At 41.3% G+C, this 20256-nt stretch overlaps 1 protein-coding gene across 7 annotated transcripts in view; it reads left to right on the top strand.

Annotated features, from left to right (window-relative positions):
- Positions 1 to 20256, top strand: part of ITSN1 (intersectin 1) — a 139719-nt gene extending 119463 nt beyond the window's left edge. For 5 of the 7 annotated variants that reach the window (XM_063346125.1, XM_063346101.1, XM_063346083.1 and 2 more), the window contains 11 exons: positions 7144 to 7265; positions 8181 to 8287; positions 9688 to 9871; positions 10326 to 10424; positions 11268 to 11435; positions 13071 to 13343; positions 13921 to 14042; positions 16228 to 16310; positions 16410 to 16493; positions 16922 to 17095; positions 18030 to 20256. In XM_063346125.1, coding sequence (XP_063202195.1) covers positions 7144 to 7265; positions 8181 to 8287; positions 9688 to 9871; positions 10326 to 10424; positions 11268 to 11435; positions 13071 to 13343; positions 13921 to 14042; positions 16228 to 16310; positions 16410 to 16493; positions 16922 to 17095; positions 18030 to 18178 — 1565 coding nt within the window. In that variant the 3' untranslated portion in view covers positions 18179 to 20256. The remainder of the gene's footprint in view (positions 1 to 7143; positions 7266 to 8180; positions 8288 to 9687; positions 9872 to 10325; positions 10425 to 11267; positions 11436 to 13070; positions 13344 to 13920; positions 14043 to 16227; positions 16311 to 16409; positions 16494 to 16921; positions 17096 to 18029) is intronic. The other 2 variants (XM_063346119.1, XM_063346110.1) reach the window with 1 other exon arrangement.

Genomic DNA, 20256 nt, shown 5'->3' with positions numbered 1-20256 from the left:
CCAGTCAAGGCTGAAACAAGATTTTCATAAACAAAACCAAGAAACCATTCAGATGATTTTCAATTTTATTTGTATTTTAAGTCAACATAAAGAAAAGAGCAGTCTCACTGCTGCCTAGTCAATTGAACCCATTCTTTGTATTAATTTTCATTTGTGAAGTACCTTTTCCCTTTGCACAGGAGCTCAGGAAAATGAGCTGTCACTTGAGGGATGTAGAGGAGACTGGATTGAGAGACTACTCCAAGTGGTGGTGGGTTTTTTTGTTCACAGTTTTTCTGTTTACCTTGAGATGAATTTCATAGAATCATAGAGTTGTCTAGGTTGGAAGGGACCTTTCAGATCATCGAGTCCAACCATCAACCTAACTCTGACAAAACCTGTCACTAAACCGAATCCCTCAGCACCACATCTACTCGTCTTTTAAATACCTCCAGGGATGGCGATTCTACCAGTTCCCTGGGCAGCCTGTTCCAATGCTTGGTAACCCTTTCAGTGTGAAAATTTTTCATAATATCTAATCTAAACCTTCCCTGGCACGACTTGAGGCTATTTCTTCTTGTCCTGTCTCTTGTTACGTGGGAGAAGAGACCGACCCCCACCTCTCTTCCTTTCAGGTAGCTGTAGAGAGCGATAAGGTCTCCTCTCAGCCTCCTTTTCTCCAGGCTAAACAACCCCAGCTCCCTCAGCTGCTCCTCATAAGGCTTGTTCTCCAGACCCCTCACCAGCTTTGTTGCCCTTCTCTGGACTCGCTCCAGCACCTCAGTGTCTTTCCTGTCCTTCCTCTGTATTCAGCTGCTGAGGAGGAATTTCTGCAAGCGTTTATTCAGGGTATTTGTTAATATCAGTTCCGATGCTTTAAATCTGTCCAAGACAATTTGGAGTCTAAGATGCGGGTTTATCAAGAATGCTTTGCTTTGTATTCAGAATCAGTTTTATTTAAATCTCGATTCTTTCAGAGCTTCAGTGGCGTCTTTCAGTCCCTGTGAGCTCACTGACCACATTTTAAAATGGCCCATTACCATAACCTTCCCGTGAGGCAGCAAAATAACTGCGTGTTCTGGTTTTGTTCTCTGGTTTTAAAGCAGTTCTTTTAATTCTTTGTGATTATTGACTCCAGCTATTTAACTTCTCGTTAATTGTCTCCTCATAAGCAATTCTCTGTGATTACAATAAATGGCTTATTTTTAACTTTTTTTTAGACAACTACAGTAAGTCTAGGGACAATACAGCTCAAATATTACTTAATCAGTTGAATTGCAAGCTAAGCGTATGCACACCGACATCTAGATAACAAGCTGGTGCTTAGCTAAATAGCGCTAAGGTGACCTTTTGATTTCAAACCCTGAAAGAATGGTTTCGGAAGGTTGTCCTCGATGCAGTTAAAAACGTAAATTATTTTCACAAAGACTTCATTTCCTGCTTGTAGACTTTATGGGCTTTTGTACTTGTTTTGATAGCCTGCAAAGGAGTACTTTACCATGAATAAGGATTCATTTTGAGCGATCGTTCATGCGAGGAGAAATTGTGAGAGTTATCTTAACTATCTGACATAGCCTAGTAACATTAATAGTATGTGGAAACATAATTCTGATATACACAACAGATTTCTGTAACTTGTTACATCAAGTTTTGTAGCTATTTTGTTCCCTTCCCCTTGCCATACATCTTAATTTGGAAACTTCTTTAAAAAAAACAAACCTGGAGAAGCACCCCGTAGCCAAGTTGTGCTGCTGCACAGCACAAAAATTCAGATTGCAATGTCTGCATAGAGGCAGCAAGTAATTTTAATCAAACCTGTAACTCTTCTTCTGTAACTTTTTTTAATCCTGTGGAGCGGCACGGAATAAGAAGTCAGATTTTAGAGCAAGTTCAATCTTGTGGAATAATTTTATTTAAGCGTTTAATGGGAAAGGTAGCAGTTGGTGTCTATAGGCGGAAAGATGTTTATACTGGAGGTACCTGTGCAACAGCAAGTGGGCGTAAAGCTTTTAGAAAGTGTTAAATTCCCTGTGGCCTTATGGTGCTCCTCGATCACAGGCTTTGGCTTTGTTTTCTAGCAAAGCCTCTCATTTGTTTCTTTGTGCCCTACCTACCTTTTTGAGCCCAAGCGCTCGGCAGCAGCTGGCCCTGGCAGCAAGAAGAAAGCTCTGTGCCTACACGCTGTGCAGTTCCCAGCTTCTGCGTTTGGTCTGTCCAGGTGCCAGTTTGTACTCACAGCCTGCTGACCTGATGCTGCCGGCTCCGCTTGATACCCACCAGTATAGGGCTGTGAACTGGTGCCAGCGCTGGCAGAGTGCTGGTCTGAACTGGGCTCCAATCAGCATCACGGATAAAGGTTTTCCGTGCCCTGGCCTGGATGGCTGAAACCGGATTCATGTTTTCTCCGACACGCTGATGTTGTCGAGTGCAGTTTTCTCTGCTGAATTGTTTCATATGTTGGAGTTATTCTGGATCCAAATGAGTGTTCAAATAAATCTGGTTTGGTTCCTTCACTGCAGTTCTTTTTTTTGGGGGGAAGACCTGAAGCCGGGAAAGACAATGGCTGGAGGTCTGCCTAAGGAAGTGAAAAAAAAATAATAAAATATTGTATTTTAACTTTTGGAACACTACATTTAGTTACCACATTTCTGACTCCAGGTGAAATACCTATACAGCATCTTTATTTTTGTGGAAGACAATGTAAAATTGGAGTGTGCAGTTCGGCTTGGATCTGTGGCTGATGCTCTTGGCTCATTTGCCTTTACTGTACAGTAAGTGGCCAGGGGCTCAAGATAGGTCCCGGGTCATAATTCAGAGATGAGATTTCACGTTACCTGATGTGAGATAAACCAGTCCAGGAATCAGTTAACTCCGCCTATTTATACTTTTATATGCATCCATGCCCTCGCATGTAGGATTTTATTCTCTCCGAGTGGATCCTGGAAAGGGAGTGGTAAACATGTTCTGTTTTTTTCTGAAAGGATTTAGTAGGTTTCCTTCCCAACTGTCTCGCCTTTCTTCTTTGCCTCCTTCCCTTGATTGAATACTAAAACATTTTTTTTTTCATAGAAACTAAGGTACTAACCAAAAACACTGCAGAAAGATTTTGCTATTGCAAAATGAAGATGCTGGTAGTGTATCACAAGCGTATGTTGTTGAGGACTACAAAACTTGCCTTTAGCACTCGGGCATGTTCTAGAATTAAAAAAAAAAAAAAAAAAAAAGGAAAATTGAAATGGTTACAAAACGTTCTTGAGTCTATTGCTTGGCCTGTGTGGATTGGCAGTGGCAATCCCTCTACCCGACAATAGCTGACTGGTGTGAACAGGAGGAGGAGGCACATGTGTTGGTGCTGTCTGGTCTTGGCAAAAACAAAGTAATGCTTAATATTTTGCAAATGAGACTTTTTCGGACTTGTTGCTAGAGCCTGCTTCCATCCATCCCAAAGGAAAACTACCAATAAACTCAAGTAGACCTGTTGAGAAATTATAAACATGCTGGAACTGTTGAAAATAGCTGTGAAACGGGATTTGGCATCACAGAAGCTTGAGATGGAGGGATCTGTTTGGTCACCAGACTCTGTGCTGTCCTCAGCAAAAGCTGGAGACAGTCTCTCAGTGGAGGGTCCGTCCCACAAGATACTTACGGGAAGTTGGTGGTTGCGTCTGAAGCTAGTTGATAAGAAGACGGAATGGCGAAATGCTGTAATCTGAGTGAAGGAATGCTATCATGGTGCCAGGAGCGCTCTTTCTCCCCGCTTAAGGTTTTGGAGGAAAACCGTGACATAATTTTTTACTGCTTCTGGTTCCCTATGGTAGAACAGATTCCTGTCTACTGTGATCTTGTCATTACGGACTGGGCCAGTGTGAGGTTTACAGTGAAATCTGGCAGTTAACTTGTTTAGAAAGTCTCCCCGAATTAGAAGAAATCAGAAGTTGTGCCCATGTACGTAGATCAGTGAGTTCCACAGCAAAACCACCCTTCTAAAAAAGCAGCATCTCTTGCGCATTGCTTTCAAGCTTAGTGCTTAGCTTGTAAGACCCATATATTCAGGGCTGACTTTGTAAGGAAAAGGAACAAGAAGTTTACTTTTTAGACTGATATTTGAAATTATTTTTTGCCTTTCTAGCATCCCTTAGTCCGACAGGTTCTATGGTGGTAGAAGGTCAAAGCACGGACTTCTAGTTACAGCATTTTCTATGTTGGTTCTGTAAGTCCAGACAGAGTAACCAGTCTGGTGAGCGTGTGCGAATGCAAAATTCGTACTGGTTATTCAATTAAAGGGCAGAAATTTGCATATTCACAGTACTGTGAACATACCAAGTTAGCTAGTGTAATTTCCTCCTTCTTTTCTGAATTTAATAGATTGCTTGTAGCTCAGGATGCAAATTGGGCGCCTTCCAGATGGGATCCAACACTGTGCTTTCTCAGAACAGGAGAGAAAATATGAAAGAATGGGGCACTCCATAACTGAAGACAAATCCCAGTGTCTGATTTTGAGAACCTGAATGGCTGTATGCATGAGGGACTATCTGTGTGCTTTAAGTTAGAAACGTTAACCAGTTCTACGCTGAGGTATGGTGCCATACTTTACCCACAGCAGAGCTTTCCCATCTGTCAGTGCAAATGTCTGATATCAAGGGCACTTTCCAGCCCTAGCAGGAGTCTCTTTTAGTGGGTTGGATTCATGAATAGTATTATTACAGGTGCAAGTGGAATTTGGATGTTCATAAAAGTACTTTGCACAGTCCTTTGGCGTCCATGAAAAACTAGCTAGAGCCCTGTGGCCTGACATTTCCCCTTGGAAAGGAACCCGGTTCTTCTTTGGTGTTTTTAATACAAAGGCAAGCAAAATCTTAGTGCTTGTGCACCTCATGAAGAAAATCCCTTATCAGAAAAATGTCTCCTGCATGTTCTGCCCAGATTCAAGCAGGCTATTTTCCCAAGTATTTGGTGTTCAAAAGCAGAGCCTTTGTTGAAGTTCAGAGTAGCCCACTGACTTCCCAGTTGGCTGGCTGTCAAGCTAGCCGCTAAAATATATTACGATTCAAAATGTTAAATGCTTCCTCTAAAAGGCTGGTGGTTGGAAACCACACTTCAAACCAAGGTCATCGGCATCTTTGAACAGCAAACTTCCCCAGTCTCTGGGGAAAAATAATTAAACACTTTGTTCGCTTTTAATGAAGCTGACAGTGCATGCGGAGAACTAATTCTGTTTATTGTACCTCTGATTTACATGATAACTAAGAAAATGCTCTGAAGCAGCCATTTATTAAACAGAAATTGAACTTTTGGCTTTTGAAGTGTGCCTAGTGCTTTGGTTATTTTGGCACAAAAATTGCTATTTTTCAAAACCTACTTTGTATTTCAAGCAAAGTTTTGACTACTTATTCTAAAGGACTGCAATGTGCTGTATCTCAAAGGAGCATTATCAATATCCTTATCCTTCCAATCGGATCTGTTTTCAGCTTCTTAATCACAAAGAAAACTACCTTGACTGTCTGTATCTACTTTTCTTTTTTTTTTTGAGTCAAATCTATGATTACCTTTTCAGGAACATGGAGTGGTTGAAGCAGTAGTTGAAGATACATAGTCCATGAAAAATTTAATGGTGATACACATGGACCTTGCTAGTGGCACAGTGCAGAATCAGCTCCTGAGTTACATTCAGGAAGCTAAAAATCCAGTAAATACTATCTAAGTATTAACTTTATATGCAAAGAACTGATGGAGTGGGCCGGAGAGTGATGTGATTAGGAGCAGTAGTGGTTCACTTTTTGAAAGCGTATGCAAATAAATGATCAAAACTCATCCCTGTCAGATCTCAGTAGGTTGGTCTCATTGTCGATGCTGGTGAACAACGTAAAAAAAAAGCCTTGACCATTTGAAACTCCATGAAGTGAAGATCCCCTTGAATATTTTTCTGTCAGAACTTTTTCCATAGGGAAGGTTTGTTTCAATGGGGCGATTTCAATAGAGAATTTGCCCATATTTAACTGGGGTGTAGGGGAAAGAATTAAACTGAAGAAATTTGATTGTGTAGAAATAGTTGTAAATGATGCATTTTTAAAGCAAAATGTTTTCAACCTGTTTGAAAACACCTTACCTTTGCTTTTTGAAATGCATTTTATGTTACGCAGAAAAGTAAGAAAAGTAGCGTTAAAAGTGAAACTGGAAGAAAACATTCTGTTGACAGTCTCAGAATTTAATTAACCTCAGCTGAAAAGTATTGGCTTCCAGAAAAAATTGTAATGAAACGTTCTGTTCTAATTCTGAATAGAAAATAAAATTTGAGATTCTAGAATTTAGACAAAAGCTCTAGCATCTACATAGGATAAACACAAGGGAGATGGTTTGCAAAAATTAAAGGACAAAACTGATGGAAGATGAGTTCTTAGTTACAAACTTTCCCCATGCATTTGAAAATAAAGGAGAACAATAATAAAGCCCTTTGGCTTGGCCTATAAATCAGAGAAACCTGTGGAGCGATCTCCACTAACCTTCATGTGTTCTGGCTCACGTCCTTCAAAATTTGGAAGCAAATTTTAATTGAAGTGCAAAGAGGTAAATAAGCTCTGCAGGACCTTCTTGATTAGGATGCCTACTTTGACTAGAAGGATAAAGGCTGACCTGGAATTTGGAGTATAAATAAGCTGAAATTCCAAAGTGCCCATCAGACCCTAAAGGTCACTGTAGCACTCTCTCCTAATTCTGTTCCCTTTTACAATATCTCTACATTTTCTTTGGCAGTAATACCACATGAAGTCTTTGCCCCCTTTTTTATTAAGAGCCGTCCCTTTGGGAATTTGTTTTACAGTGTGGCTCCGGTTGAATGACACAACTCCAGGGCACGGTGAACTTCGGAGTGAGGTTGGAAAAGAGCAGGTAGTGGTGAGGGGGACTTTTAAGCTTGTCCACCAGAGAAAAGTCATCACTTAGTAACGGCCTTGATGATTGATTTTTTTTTTTAGTGTGTTAAATACAATGTTTTGAGTCACTAAGAGATGGAGCGTTGATAACGTTGTGCCATTACACGTGAATAATGATTAAGCGAACCAAACAGGCAGTAGTTACCGTTCATTAAGTGTTATTTGAACTGCTACAAGTCTGAATCAATTTGCAAATGACTGTAAGTAAAATCCAGGATCCTTTTATGTTTTCCAGGGTGTGCCGACTTGCATCTTCTGGATATGTTGACACCTACGGAAAGAAAAAGGCAGGGCTACATCCATGAGCTCATTGTCACAGAAGAGAACTATGTGAATGATCTGCAGTTGGTCACAGAGGTAAGATGGCACAGCAGCTTTAGGAGCAGGTTTTAATCACTCTTTTTTTTTTGAAGTAAATCAATAATTTCAGTGTGCAAACTCACTTTGTGTCACTGCGGTGTTTGGTTTCCTAGGGATGATCTCTATAAAATTTTCATCTATATATCTATATCTATAGATATATGCATGCATGTATGGGTGTGGGTGCAACTAATGTTAAGCCCTTGTGTTGCTGTCACCAAAACGCTGATGTTTAAAGTATCATTCTAGTGAACCCTTTTTGCCCTGATTTTGAATATTTATTTCTCGTGTATAAGATCTTAAAGCTTGAAGCACTTTATGTGCCAGTTTCCACATTCACAGTGGCACTCAGTTATCACTTTCTGTGATTTTCTTTAAATGTTATAAGGTGCATCTCTTATGTGGAAAAAAAGGGAATTAGTACAGGCAACTGACTTAGACAATTCTTTTGACAGAGAGGGAAGGCCCTTTTTTGAAAAAGAGGTCAAGATATGCAAACCTGAGACACTATAACATAAATCAGGACTTCCATACAAGAGTCCAACGTAAAATGTACTTTAAGTTGTATTATCAAAGTGATCCTGGGATGTTTTGCAGGATACCCCTGACTAAAATTCCTAAGTTTTAAACACATTATCCAGGTCATAATCAATACCACCAACACAAATTTAGAGTATTCTCTCTTAAAGCCATACGCTGCTGACAAACCTATTATCAGGGAACACTGTGGATCTCTAGGGCACAGCGCGTGTTTGAAGTCTGTTCCGCTGAGTGTCAAGTGCTACTCTGATGTGAAGTTTTCTCACCTCCAGACTAAGGAAATGAGCAACATCAGTCTTAACTAAGACTGATGTAATAAGTAAGTATATTTACCATATACTTTCTAAATTGCTTAATTTTCTGAATCTGTAGATCTTCCAGAAACCACTAATGGAATCTGAGCTGCTAACAGAAAAAGAAGTTGCTATGATTTTTGTTAATTGGAAGGAGCTGATTATGTGCAATATAAAACTACTGAAGTAAGTTTTTTTCCCCCATACTTAGCAATAACAAAATCGTGGGCCTCTCCCCCTGCTTCTCCTTTTAGCTGCATGAAAATATTTGCCGCTTAAGCAAGCAGTAACCAAAAGGGCCATGCTTTTTCACTTGTTGGAAAAAGCAAAATATTAACAGTGTGTGCTATGACTTATTGTTGTTGTGGAGAAAAATCCATCAGTTCTTTGCTGAGTAAGTGTTTGCGCTTACTTTGCTCTTGGTGTACGTGTGCTCCAGAAGGCAAGATCAACCTCTCTTGAAGAGTAGCGCCTGTCAAGGCTACCTGCAGTCCCATCGTAGACCTTTACTTCCTCTGTCACAGCCCATACCCAGTTCCGGTCCTATTATCCGTGAATGCAAAACAAGGCATGGCAACCTCTGCCTCCCTTATTCTGAGTTAGCTGATGCGTTCCTTCAGTTATTGTAGGCTTATAGCACCCGAATGAGTTGTTTAGTGAGAAGTGGAGCCAACAAAGCCTGGTTTCCTAGGGATTTGTGTCCAGTGTACCCTGCACCCTTCCTTCCAAAGTCTCCAGCTGTCTGCCATGAAACTCCACGCCGTGCAAGTACCTTTATTTCTCCTGTCATTCTCTGTGGCCTCTGATGGATGCAGTCTTCCCACTTGCATCCTTCTCACCCGTCCCTACTGCTTCAGCGAGACGCAGTAAATGCTGTGGCTCATTTGGAGGCACGTGCATGCAGGCTGCTCCTCTGGTCATTGCCAGAGAAACTGAGTAAGGATTGAGTTAAACCTGTATCTTCATAAGCAAGAGGACTAATAAACTTGCTTTTTTCCCTACTGAGCTGTTAATTTTCATTGAACTTACGGGAATTTTATAACCATTTAGGTTGGAAAAGACCCTTAAGATCATCGAGTCTGTAACTTTGAGATATCTCCTTTTTTATAAAATGTGTTTGAAAATGCCCCACAAGTTGAAAAGTTATGATAGTGATAGAACAAATGCAGGCAACTCAGTGACAATAGATATCCTTTCCTTAGGAAACCAGGCTAAAACTAGAAGTGGCTTTAACCTTAAAGTAGTGGTAAGGTTTTTATCCCTCATTCACGAGCATGTCTGTTACTCTCTAAACTAATAGAAAAGGAAATTACATTCCTTTTTATATTATATCTGATCTGGCATTGCGTTAAGTTAATGTCAAATAACAGTTTGGTTACCACAAGAGGGAAAAATGTTATTGGCTGAGGGTGCAATCTTGATTACTGTATTCTTAGAATATGCAATAAATCTTGTGGCTGATCTATTTAATATTCAGGGGTGTCTCTATTTCAATAACGAATAAGAATCAAACCATTTATTTCATCAATGAGGAGTCATTCTATAGCGGTCTGCTTATAAAACACACGTGACCTTTCCATGTTTAGGGCTTTGCGTGTGCGTAAGAAGATGTCTGGAGAGAAGATGCCAGTGAAGATGATCGGAGACATACTGACGGCTCAGCTGCCACACATGCAGCCTTACATTCGGTTCTGCAGCTGCCAGCTCAATGGGGCAGCGCTCATCCAGCAGAAGACAGATGAAGTCCCCGAGTTCAAGGAGTTTGTTAAAGTAAGAAAAGAAGCAATCACCCTGAATTTTGGACACCGTAAATTTAGCTCATCATTTTGCTTATTTGCAAAACATAGCCTCAAATAGTGCTCTGTGTTGGGCTAGAATGAAGAATCTTCAGACTCATTGAAGGAGTACATGTTTTCGTTTAAATAATATACTTTTTCAAACGACTACAGAGCCATAAAAGACTTTGTTTAATAATCGTTTTGCTGTAAAATGCTGGGACAGTAAGAAGAGGCCCTTCTCTTGTACGGGAAAGGCAGTGAAGAATATCTTGTAAAAAATACAGGAAATTCTACTGCACTGATATCGCTTGTGATCTAAGAACAGATTCAGCTGAGGCCTGGTGTTCATTTGTTGCCTTACCTTTTTTTTTTTTTTCTTGGAGGAGCTCATTTTGCAGGGTTTTAAACAAACTGACTAACACCATTTTACCTCTCTAATGTTTCAGAGGTTAGCAATGGATCCTCGCTGTAAAGGAATGCCACTATCAAGTTTTCTACTAAAGCCTATGCAACGGGTAACAAGATACCCACTAATAATTAAAAATGTACGTTCTTTTGCAAGATGATGTTTTTGATGCTGCTTTGCTTATAGCTTAGTTACAGGGAAGTTTCCTTATTTGTCTCCAGCTTTATCATTGTTAGGTATCTGATGTGCGAGGGAACATGGGGTATGCTTTTATATTTGATCACACTAGAGCAGATGTGGTAGTAACTCATTTGGCTTCAGCAAAATGACTCTGGATTTCCACTAGAAACAGAGGTGAAACTTGCACACAAAGAACCGGACGGGAGTAAATGCTGAATGAAAACTTTAAAATTCAGATAACAGGAGTAACGAGTCAATCTTACGCTCATCTTTGCCATTTTCCACAGTGCCGTTCCCTCCTCCATAGTCTCGTAAATGACATTCAGTGTGCGAGCCTGAACGCCAAATTGTTTCAAGTTACCTTACTGCGCAGCTTACGTTGACGGATGACTTACAACCCTTTCCTAACTTTCATTTGTTGCCTAACGCTTACCATCCTGAATAATGTTATTGAACTTGGCCCAAGACTTTCGCAGGGAAGAACTATAAATTGGATGTTGGCATTTAAGAGAGTCCTTAAACAGTCGTGGGTGTATTTCCGCATGTGGCTGGAATTTGCATAGTTATGTCAGGAGAGTGAGCAGCGTACTGATGTAAAGGCTCTGCAGGCGGGCATTCACTTCAGCTACTCGGAAACAGACTGTGAGTTTGTTTCCTATTTTTCATGTTTGTCAAGGTGGAAAAGAAATTTGAAACGTACTGGCTGGCTCTGATGAAAGTAAAGAAATAAAAGAGAAGTGTACTATAAATACATTTTAACTGCAGATAACAGAAAAGGCTAATGTATTTTATTTATCTGTAGATAATAGAAAACACTCCTGAAAACCACCCAGACCACAGTCACTTGAAGCATGCTCTTGAGAAAGCAGAAGAATTATGTTCTCAAGTAAATGAAGGTGTGCGGGAGAAGGAAAATTCAGATAGGCTGGAGTGGATCCAGGCTCATGTTCAGTGTGAAGGCCTGTCGGAGGTAAAAAAAATGTTCTGTCTAGAGTAATGCAAATGTGGGTATGCTTCTTCACCGGTCGGGAAGAAACCATGGCTCACTTACGGCACTGCATCAGGGGACAAATGGTGTAATTAATCAAGTCATATAATCTTCAGTCCTTTGTTTTCATCTTTCTTTGGCTCCTTTTCACTCCTGCACGTAATCCTTTTTTTGCTGCTGGTGTTATTGCCTTCTATATGATAAATGCTGCTTTTGTTGCCTGCTGCTGGACCAGTGCCAGGTTCAGTGCCGCAATTTTCAACCACAACTTTCCGGTTTCATAGCTCTTTATAATACAGCGGTTATTGTACTGCTGTATCTCGTCCTGAAGCTATACCTGACCATCCTGGAGTGCTTTCATCACAGATTTTTTTTTTTTTTTGTGATAAAACTTTGTATGCATTTTGGAAACTCAAGAACACTGATCAAGCCTCTCTCAAGACTTTACAGAGAGAATCACTACCTACCATTGCATACTATTTTTTAAGGTAACATGCTAATCTTCTCTACTGAAACTATAAAGAAAATAATTGTGTCAGTATATCCTGCAAAAGGATGGAGGATATTTTGCTGGCCTCCCTATTATTGGTAAAAATAATAGAGGCAGACAGATCACAACTTGGTTTTCAAAATATGCATTAAGAGTTCTGTTCTAGAAAATTTAAAAAAAAAAAAAAGAAGCACTGATTGGATTATAAACCGGAAAACATTGTGTTTCATCTTATGAAATCTAATTGTTTTGGAAAGACAGGTATGACAATTTCAGAAGGGTCAAAGTCACATTCAGCTGTCTTATAAATACTCCCTGAAGGAAGATGGCTGCATTTATCTTCTGTACATGATGCCTGGCTCTAGAATGCCAAAAATATTACCTGAAAGACCAACTGGCTGCTTGCTGACATGGTGATGCCACTAGCAGCAGCCTTGAATCAGTGGCAAGGAGTGGTCCGGCCTTCCCCTTTTCTGACCGAGAAGTTTCTGATCTGTAAAAGGAGCTACTCCAGATCAAGCTACCTGGCCAACTAGGAGGGCAAGAACACCAAGCGAAAATAAACCTGAAAATGACACTTTAGGAACGGGCAAGCTGCTACTCATCTGGTAACAACCTCCGGATGAGTCTTAAATTCTGCCAGTTCCAAACACAATTCAGAAATCCAGGCCTTGTTAAGAAAGCTCAGCATTTGGAGAGACCATTTGCATAACCATCCCTGGAGGTATTTAAAAGACGGGTAGACATAGTGCTTAGAGTTATGGTTAGTGATGGGTTTTGTCAGTGTCGGGTTAATGGTTGGACTAGATGGTCTGAAAGGTCCCTTCCAACCTAGGCGATGCTATGGTTCTATAATCCAGGACAAGTCATCATCAGCTCCGTTCCACTCACAGAGATGCATGCGCGTGGCAGAGAAACTCAAAAGGAGGCACAAATGCTTTTGACTTTTCTCTGCCTGTCCAGGCCATGCCCCCTGCAACTGATGGGCTGCCTTAAAGTTAATTTTCATGTAGCATTTCTGTAACTTGCACTGCTTATCATGCACAAGACAGAGACATTGCTCGTCATCCCTGTGACACAAATTAAAACCAATGTCAGGACTCAAAACTATATTTGATCTCTTTCAGGGGAACCTCGATTGTTTTACTTTATACAGTGCGTTGTTGTTCTTCTTCTACTTTTCGCAGCAACTCGTATTTAATTCTGTTACAAACTGCTTGGGACCACGCAAGTTTCTGCACAGTGGGAAACTCTATAAAGCCAAGAGTAACAAGGAACTGTACGGCTTTCTCTTCAACGATTTCCTCCTCCTCACTCAGATCATAAAACCTCTTGGCTCTTCTGGCACAGACAAAGTCTTCAGCCCCAAGTCTAATCTGCAATACAAAATGTACAAAACTGTAAGTACCACTCTTAAATGGTGACTCGGATAACTAAGTGGTGACTAAGATGAACTAATGGTGACTAAGATATAACTGAGCTGCTAACAGTGCGTATAGCAGGCAGCAGCTCCCATACTGGACGCGCAGGCAATAGCCTTTATATAGAAGAGGTTTGAAAGCTTTGGCATATGCTGGGGACTCCAGGGACTGATGGTGAGAAAGCAGGTTGTTTGCCTTAGTGAGATAAGAAGAGGTGCTTTTGAAGTTTTGCTAAAACTGCCTCTCCAACAGAGATCACATGTCTCGGGGAGTGATGGGGAGAGCAGCGTTTGCTGCTCTTTGTGGGAAAGCAGAGATTGCTGCGCTTCATGGGACTGCTTGCTTACTTCAAGAGAAGTGTTCCCAGACTCTGGAGGCACCTACATCTTTGACAATAAGAAAATTCCAAAAATGACATATCTGAAGATAGATGGGAGGCAGGCAGAAGGGGAAAGATATGGAGGCGCAAAAGAAATCTGTTGTAAATTGCTCTGTGTTGAATGCGTCTATTCAGATACTGTGCGGTAGAACTCTAGCTTTGCCTAATGTTTTACAGCCCATTTTTCTAAATGAGGTACTAGTAAAATTACCCACAGACCCTTCTGGAGATGAGCCCATCTTCCACATCTCCCACATTGACAGAGTCTATACACTCCGGGCTGAGAGCATTAATGAAAGGTAAGTACCTGCGCAGGCTGCGTTAGTACTGAATTTGGAAAGTCGGGTGTGAATGTATTTGATGTACACATGTATAGCAGTCTCCGAGCAGTTTATCTTACGTGACTGGAGAATGCCTTCTGCTCGAGATTATCGTGATAGTCAATATATGAAAAGAAGGGAAAACGAAAGATGTTTCCTGAATTCCAGTAAGACCAACAGTGAAATGCCTAGGAGGGCTGATGTACAGGCCATATTTCACAACATTTTACGTTAGAATAAGGTAGGCAAAAGATGCAATCCTACCTTCTTCTCTTAACGTCCATTTGTTTGTGCCAGCCAGTGCAAGCATTTGTATGGCCGTATGTTGAATGAGATTGAGAAACAGGTCAGAATTACAACTTGAAGCAAAAGCCTACCAAACAAAACCCAGTTAGTTTTAACCTGGTTCAGTTCAGACTGAAACAGTCAAAAGAATGGCAACCCCAAAACCTCAGCTGGTGATTTTTGTCTCTGGCAAGCTTACAGAGACAGCATTACACTCACTCACATGGAAGAGGTTTCTTTGCACAAATGCAAGGTCTTGAAAGATAACTTCTGTTAAAAAATGAAACCTGAAAGTACAGAAAAAACCACAACCATAGGATAGACGTGGCATTATGCCAGTTTGCAAATGTATGGCCCCTAAAAATTCTGATGCAGAAAAATGTGTAAAACGTCTTTGCTCCCTGCCTGCCTGACAGTGTTATTCATTATTATTTATACACGTAGTTTTTCTTGCAAAAGATCATACTTTTATGGATTCCCTTTGTCCTTTGGGATGTTGTCTGTCCCTCCATGCCACAGAATGCATGAGCATCGTGGTTAGACCCTTGGTGACGAAAATTGACACGGCCTTTTCAACTTAGGATCTGTTGCGCAAATCAGACTGTAGTGATAATTACCTGTTCTGTGTCAGAGCACTCACAGGGATAAGTCAGAAACATCTAAACTCTGCACCGCATTCATCCTACCCAGCTCAAGGAACTTCAGTGAGATGCTTAGGCGCCCTACGCTGAACTGTCAGTGGAAGGAGGCGGTTGGAGACAGTGGAAGGATCTTCACATATTGAACGCCCTCTGGAGGTGCCTGCCTCTCTCCAGGCATCATAGAGAGAACTCATGGGAACTGCTGTCCAAATCTGGGCGCTCTAGTCAAATGCCTTTACTTATACGGGATACAGCCTTTGACTTTCTTTTATGCTAGAATTGCTTACTAAATAAACGCAGCATTTTAGGTGAGATACCTCCAGGTTTTCATCATTCACTTGCTTTTAACTAAGAGCAACATTAGCATCAACAAGTGATTAATTTGCCTATTTAATCTTAAAAGACCTGTGTGGATCAAAGGCTTGGTATACTTCTGAAGCTGCTGTTCACCATTTAGGGCTGAGCTGGGAGGCAGAATTGTCCTTAGGTGTTTTCTTAAACAGCTTTCTGTGCAGAATGCAGGTGAGTGTTCAGACCCAAATCTGTGTAAGTGGCTGCAATGCCCTGTAGAGCAGCAGCTCTTCATTTCAGGATCAGAAATGGATCCACCACTTCTAGATTCTCTCATTTTGCCTTGACTCAGGTCTCAGGTTCCCTCGTATGTCACAGCAATTCTTCTAAGCCCTTGCGGTCCCATGGGACCCCTTCTTCTATACTTTTTCTCTGTCAGTCTTTCCACTCGGTCTCTTAAATATGAAATGATTTCCCAGAAGGGCCTGTAGGGAACCACGGTCATTCATCATCAGTGTATTTCCTGAGTTATGCTTCATGTGTCCTGAGGCTTAGAAGGATTTTGGTAGGAAACCTCTAGGATCAAGACATAGCTGTCTTGTATCTTCTGCTATAAGAAGTTAGTTTATTACAATAAAGCAAAAAGCTTGGTGAAAGCAAACCTGTTATCTATACCTTTTGGTTTCTCACCAAGTCCCTCCTGCTTGTCATTCTCTTGAGTTTTCTTTGTGTGGTGGGATCTGCTAGCTTGGGATGGTTAAGTTTCTGCAGGTGCTATAAATTCCCGTAGGATCTCTCCCAGGCACACAGCTTCAGTGTAGCAGAGCCTGTGATGGGGCCAGGGCCTTGGTTGGGAAGGAGGGCCGGATTTACTTTTGTCCGCTGTGCTCCAGGGAGCAAAAATGGAAATGGTATTTTGCAACATTTTTTTCCGTTTCCTTCTGAAGGACTGCCTGGGTTCAGAAGATCAAAGCTGCTTCAGAACTTTACATAGAGACCGAAAAGAAGAAGAGAGAAAAAGCCTACTTAGGTACAGCATGGGATGCAGGGGTCTCATATTTTGTGGAAAAGTCTGTGGGCAGGAAAACACGTTAATGACTTTTCTCTCTCCTCTTCTGTTTCACCACAGTTCGCTCGCAAAGAGCAACAGGCATTGGGAGGTTGATGGTGAATATTGTTGAAGGCATTGAACTAAAACCTTGCAGGTCCCATGGTAAGTGCCTTGCGTTTTCCATAATGTGCTCTATGAAGAAGACATTCCTATTCGTCAGACAACTTTGAAGGAGGTTCTGTCCAAAACATGGTTTTGTTCAATGAAGCCATTTTAAAGAGCTTAAAATATGCCAAAGTCATTTTGTGCAGTTCGGTAGCAGTCAGCACTGCACTTAAGCATTTCTTTCAGACAAACTTAGTTTCCACCACCTAAGCCATATCATAAGAGATCATAAGCCACAAAGTCCTGAAATGAAGAGTGGAAGGTGCTCAGCGCCTTGAACAACTGCGTCCCTGTTCATTGTAATGGCAGCGAGGCCACAGTCTTTCCCCCATCCATTGGCTGTAGGAGTAAAAGGACATTTAGGAAGAAGATCACACACCTAAAAACACCATTTCTCTTTTTTTTTTTCATTTCCGTCTTCCCAGGAAAGAGTAATCCGTACTGTGAGGTGACGATGGGCTCTCAGTGCCACATTACCAAGACGATACAGGACACCCTCAACCCGAAGTGGAACTCCAACTGCCAGTTCTTTATCAAAGACCTCGAGCAGGACGTGCTCTGCATTACGGTGTTCGAGAGGGACCAGTTCTCCCCAGATGGTACGTAGGGGGCTGCCGCCCTTCCAAGGGTATTTTCAAATCTCCCGTTTTGAAGAGGTATATGCCTGATGAGGTAAATCATAGAGAATGGTTTGGGTTGGAAGGGGCCTGTAACCAAAATATCCAACCCCGATATTGAACCCCTTTGCATATCAGGAGCCCCTAACTCACCATTGCTCCCCAGCGGAGTCATGCAAAAAGAATCAACCTGTCTCTGTTTTTTGGGGGGGTTTCCTTTCTTGTGCAACTTGACAACAACTAAAGTGTGGTTTGCAATTCTGCTAAGTCTTTAAAAAACTCTGGATGCTGTTTGAAAATGGATAGATTAATGCGGGAGGAAGAGAAATGTCTCTTTAAGTTCCTGTAATATGCAATAACAGCGACAGAAATGAACCCAGGATTCCTAGCCCATTCTTATTTAATAACCTGGGATAAACGTACGGAGCATTGAAGAGTGTATTTTGGAGTCATGATCTCTCAGGAAATATTCGGATAGGGCTGTCATTCATGTGGCCAGCACCAGCTGGCCCATTGACCTTGTCGCTGGTGTGATGCGCTCCTTGGCTCTATCATCTCCAGAGGGCTTCACGCTCACTGTGAACTGTGCAGCGGCCTTTGGCCTTTTTTCTAAAATATCATAAAATAAATAAGCTACTGAAGCAAGGCAGCTGTGAATTACATAGTGGATTTTTCTGCTTATGGGGCCATTTATTTTTAATGCTGCTGCTGTCTAATATGATCCAGCTAAAATCCTCTTCTATGCAGATCAGCAGCCTTTGGCCTTCTTCAACTCCAAAAATATAGTTGGACCGAAGACTTGTTTTCTTCTTTTGTTGTGTGCAGATGGAAGCTTAGGTCCTTCTGCAAATTAGCATCTTATTGCAACGTAAAACAGTCGTGTCATTTCTGAGCATGCTGTCTTTTTGCATTTCAGACTTTTTGGGCAGAACAGAGATCCGTGTGGCAGACATTAAGAAGGATCAGGGGTCAAAGGGACCAGTTACAAAGTGTCTCCTTCTGCATGAAGTCCCAACAGGAGAGATAGTCGTCCGACTAGACCTGCAATTGTTCGATGAGCCTTAGAAGGAAAGGGACCGATGCTTTATTTCAGTCTGAGTTCACTGCAATAGGTGTCTGCAGAAGCAAAATCCTTATTGGTGTGATATGAAACTACTGCTTGCCCTTCACACGTAAGAGGGTTATCAAAGCAAACAGGAGCATCTTTGTGCCTTGATAATTCTCACTGAAAAATGAATCCCAATTTAGTGAGGAGATCTCCGTCGATTTCTCTATGTGGAACTTGAGGTTAGTTTCCTGGGTTTATGAAATAACCTAGTTGTTCCTTGTGCTCCAGTCTGAAAGGCTGGCAAACCGCATAGGTTGCTGCGCTTGCTCCAGTTACCCTAGTCTTTAATTTACATGAAGAAGGCAATGTTGGTACGTTTTGGAGGCTTTCTGCAGGGTTTTCCCCCTTAAGGAATTCTGTGCCTATTGCTCAGCAAAGTTGTGTGTAAGTGTAACGTGAATGGAAGGAGCAGTTACGCAGTAAGAAGATCTTTGAAGATCTTCATGACGGTACTGAAAAGACTTAGAAAATAAATAGTCTATATCTATAAACAGAGAAGATTCTATTAACATACCACTTCATGACTCATGTTGCCCCTGAAAATAAATTATGTACGGGCCTTCTGCACAGAGATGAATTGCACGCCAGAAGATTCCACCCACTCGGTACCTTGGGAAGTTGCGGCTTTCTATAGGACTGTAAGTGTTCGAACAGTAAGCGAAGGATTAAACGCAGCGCCCTGCTGAAGGTTGTGCTATACCACTTTGATGCTACTTTACTACTGCTGCTCGATCGTGTGACTGCAGATGGATGATCTGTCACCCGCAGCGGGGGAGAAAAAAAAAAAATCACGACTCTAGCTCAGGAAGCTAATTTCTACCCCACAGAATCTAGTTTGCAAAGCAATCAGTGGTGACTGGGTATTAAACGGTGCCGTGCCTAACTGTGTTTGACATGGTGTTACGGAATTCAGGGCAGCGGCACACTGTAGCTCACGAAGGTGTTCGTGGCAAGCCGGGGTGATGGCAGGTTCGGTGGCAGCGGTACTGGATGCTTGTGATGGTGCAGAGTGGGTAACCCCAAAGTAAAAGCCTTGTCATCTGGGGGAATGCCAGGGCTTATGTATCCATTTCACTCTACGAATACACACGTGCGGCCCCACATCCAGCAAACTTTCCCCGTTTGGCAAAGCACCCAGCTCTAAGTGTGCACATACGTCTTGTTTCCCTTGAGAACACGCGTAAGTGCTTTGCCGAGTCTGGACCCGAGAGAGAATAGGCCCCTAAGAGTAAAATTCCTCTTTGTTCATGACCTATCATGCATACACTGGTATTTTTGTAAGGACTTTATTTCCGAATGGGAGGTGTCAGCCTGTTTCATTAGCATGTGAACGTTCTTGTGGAGCCTGTTGTTAGGTTTTGGTGTTCCTTGCATGTCCTTTCAGTACTGGTTTCCACCTTTCCTGTATAGGCGGTGTTCTCTAGCACTACAAGTCTTATTGATTTCCATTAGGAAATTAGGATATATTCATAACGGATAGGTAGATACAGTATGGTAATAAGTGTAAACTGTGCTGGGAAGTGTCTGTGTACTATAATTTCCTACAAGACCACTGTAATGTTTCAAGCAATGGGAAAAAAAAAAAATATGTATGTTGGAGGGACGACAAAGTTTACATTTCATACTTTTCAGAATCGCTTTATTATTTATTTATTGAAGATAGTGTAGAATTTTGTATCAGAAATGACAGACATACTTATGTATTTTTTGAAACAAAACAGAGATACACACTTTAGTTAGAAACTTTCAACTGACCACGTTTTAGAGGGAGTTTAACTTCCTAGGCATGCATTTGTTTACCACTAACTGGCTGAAAACACGATTAAGAGAACTTTAAGTTTCTATTTTTCAATGTTGTTAAGAAAATTGTTTCAATTAAAATATGTAAATAGTACTAAACCCATGCTTTCCTAATTCCATATCAATACATTTTATTAAATATAATGTATATGAAAATACACATTGTTGTGGTAGGATAAAAAAAAGTGATAAAATCTATTAATGGAGTAACATTAAATGTCATTGTCTAACCTTT

Source organism: Chroicocephalus ridibundus, chromosome 1 (assembly GCF_963924245.1).
Source record: "Chroicocephalus ridibundus chromosome 1, bChrRid1.1, whole genome shotgun sequence".
In the NCBI taxonomy this organism is placed as follows: domain Eukaryota; kingdom Metazoa; phylum Chordata; class Aves; order Charadriiformes; family Laridae; genus Chroicocephalus; species Chroicocephalus ridibundus.
The sequence above is the reverse complement of the archived record's forward strand: the minus strand, read 5'-3'. Positions and strand labels throughout refer to the sequence as shown.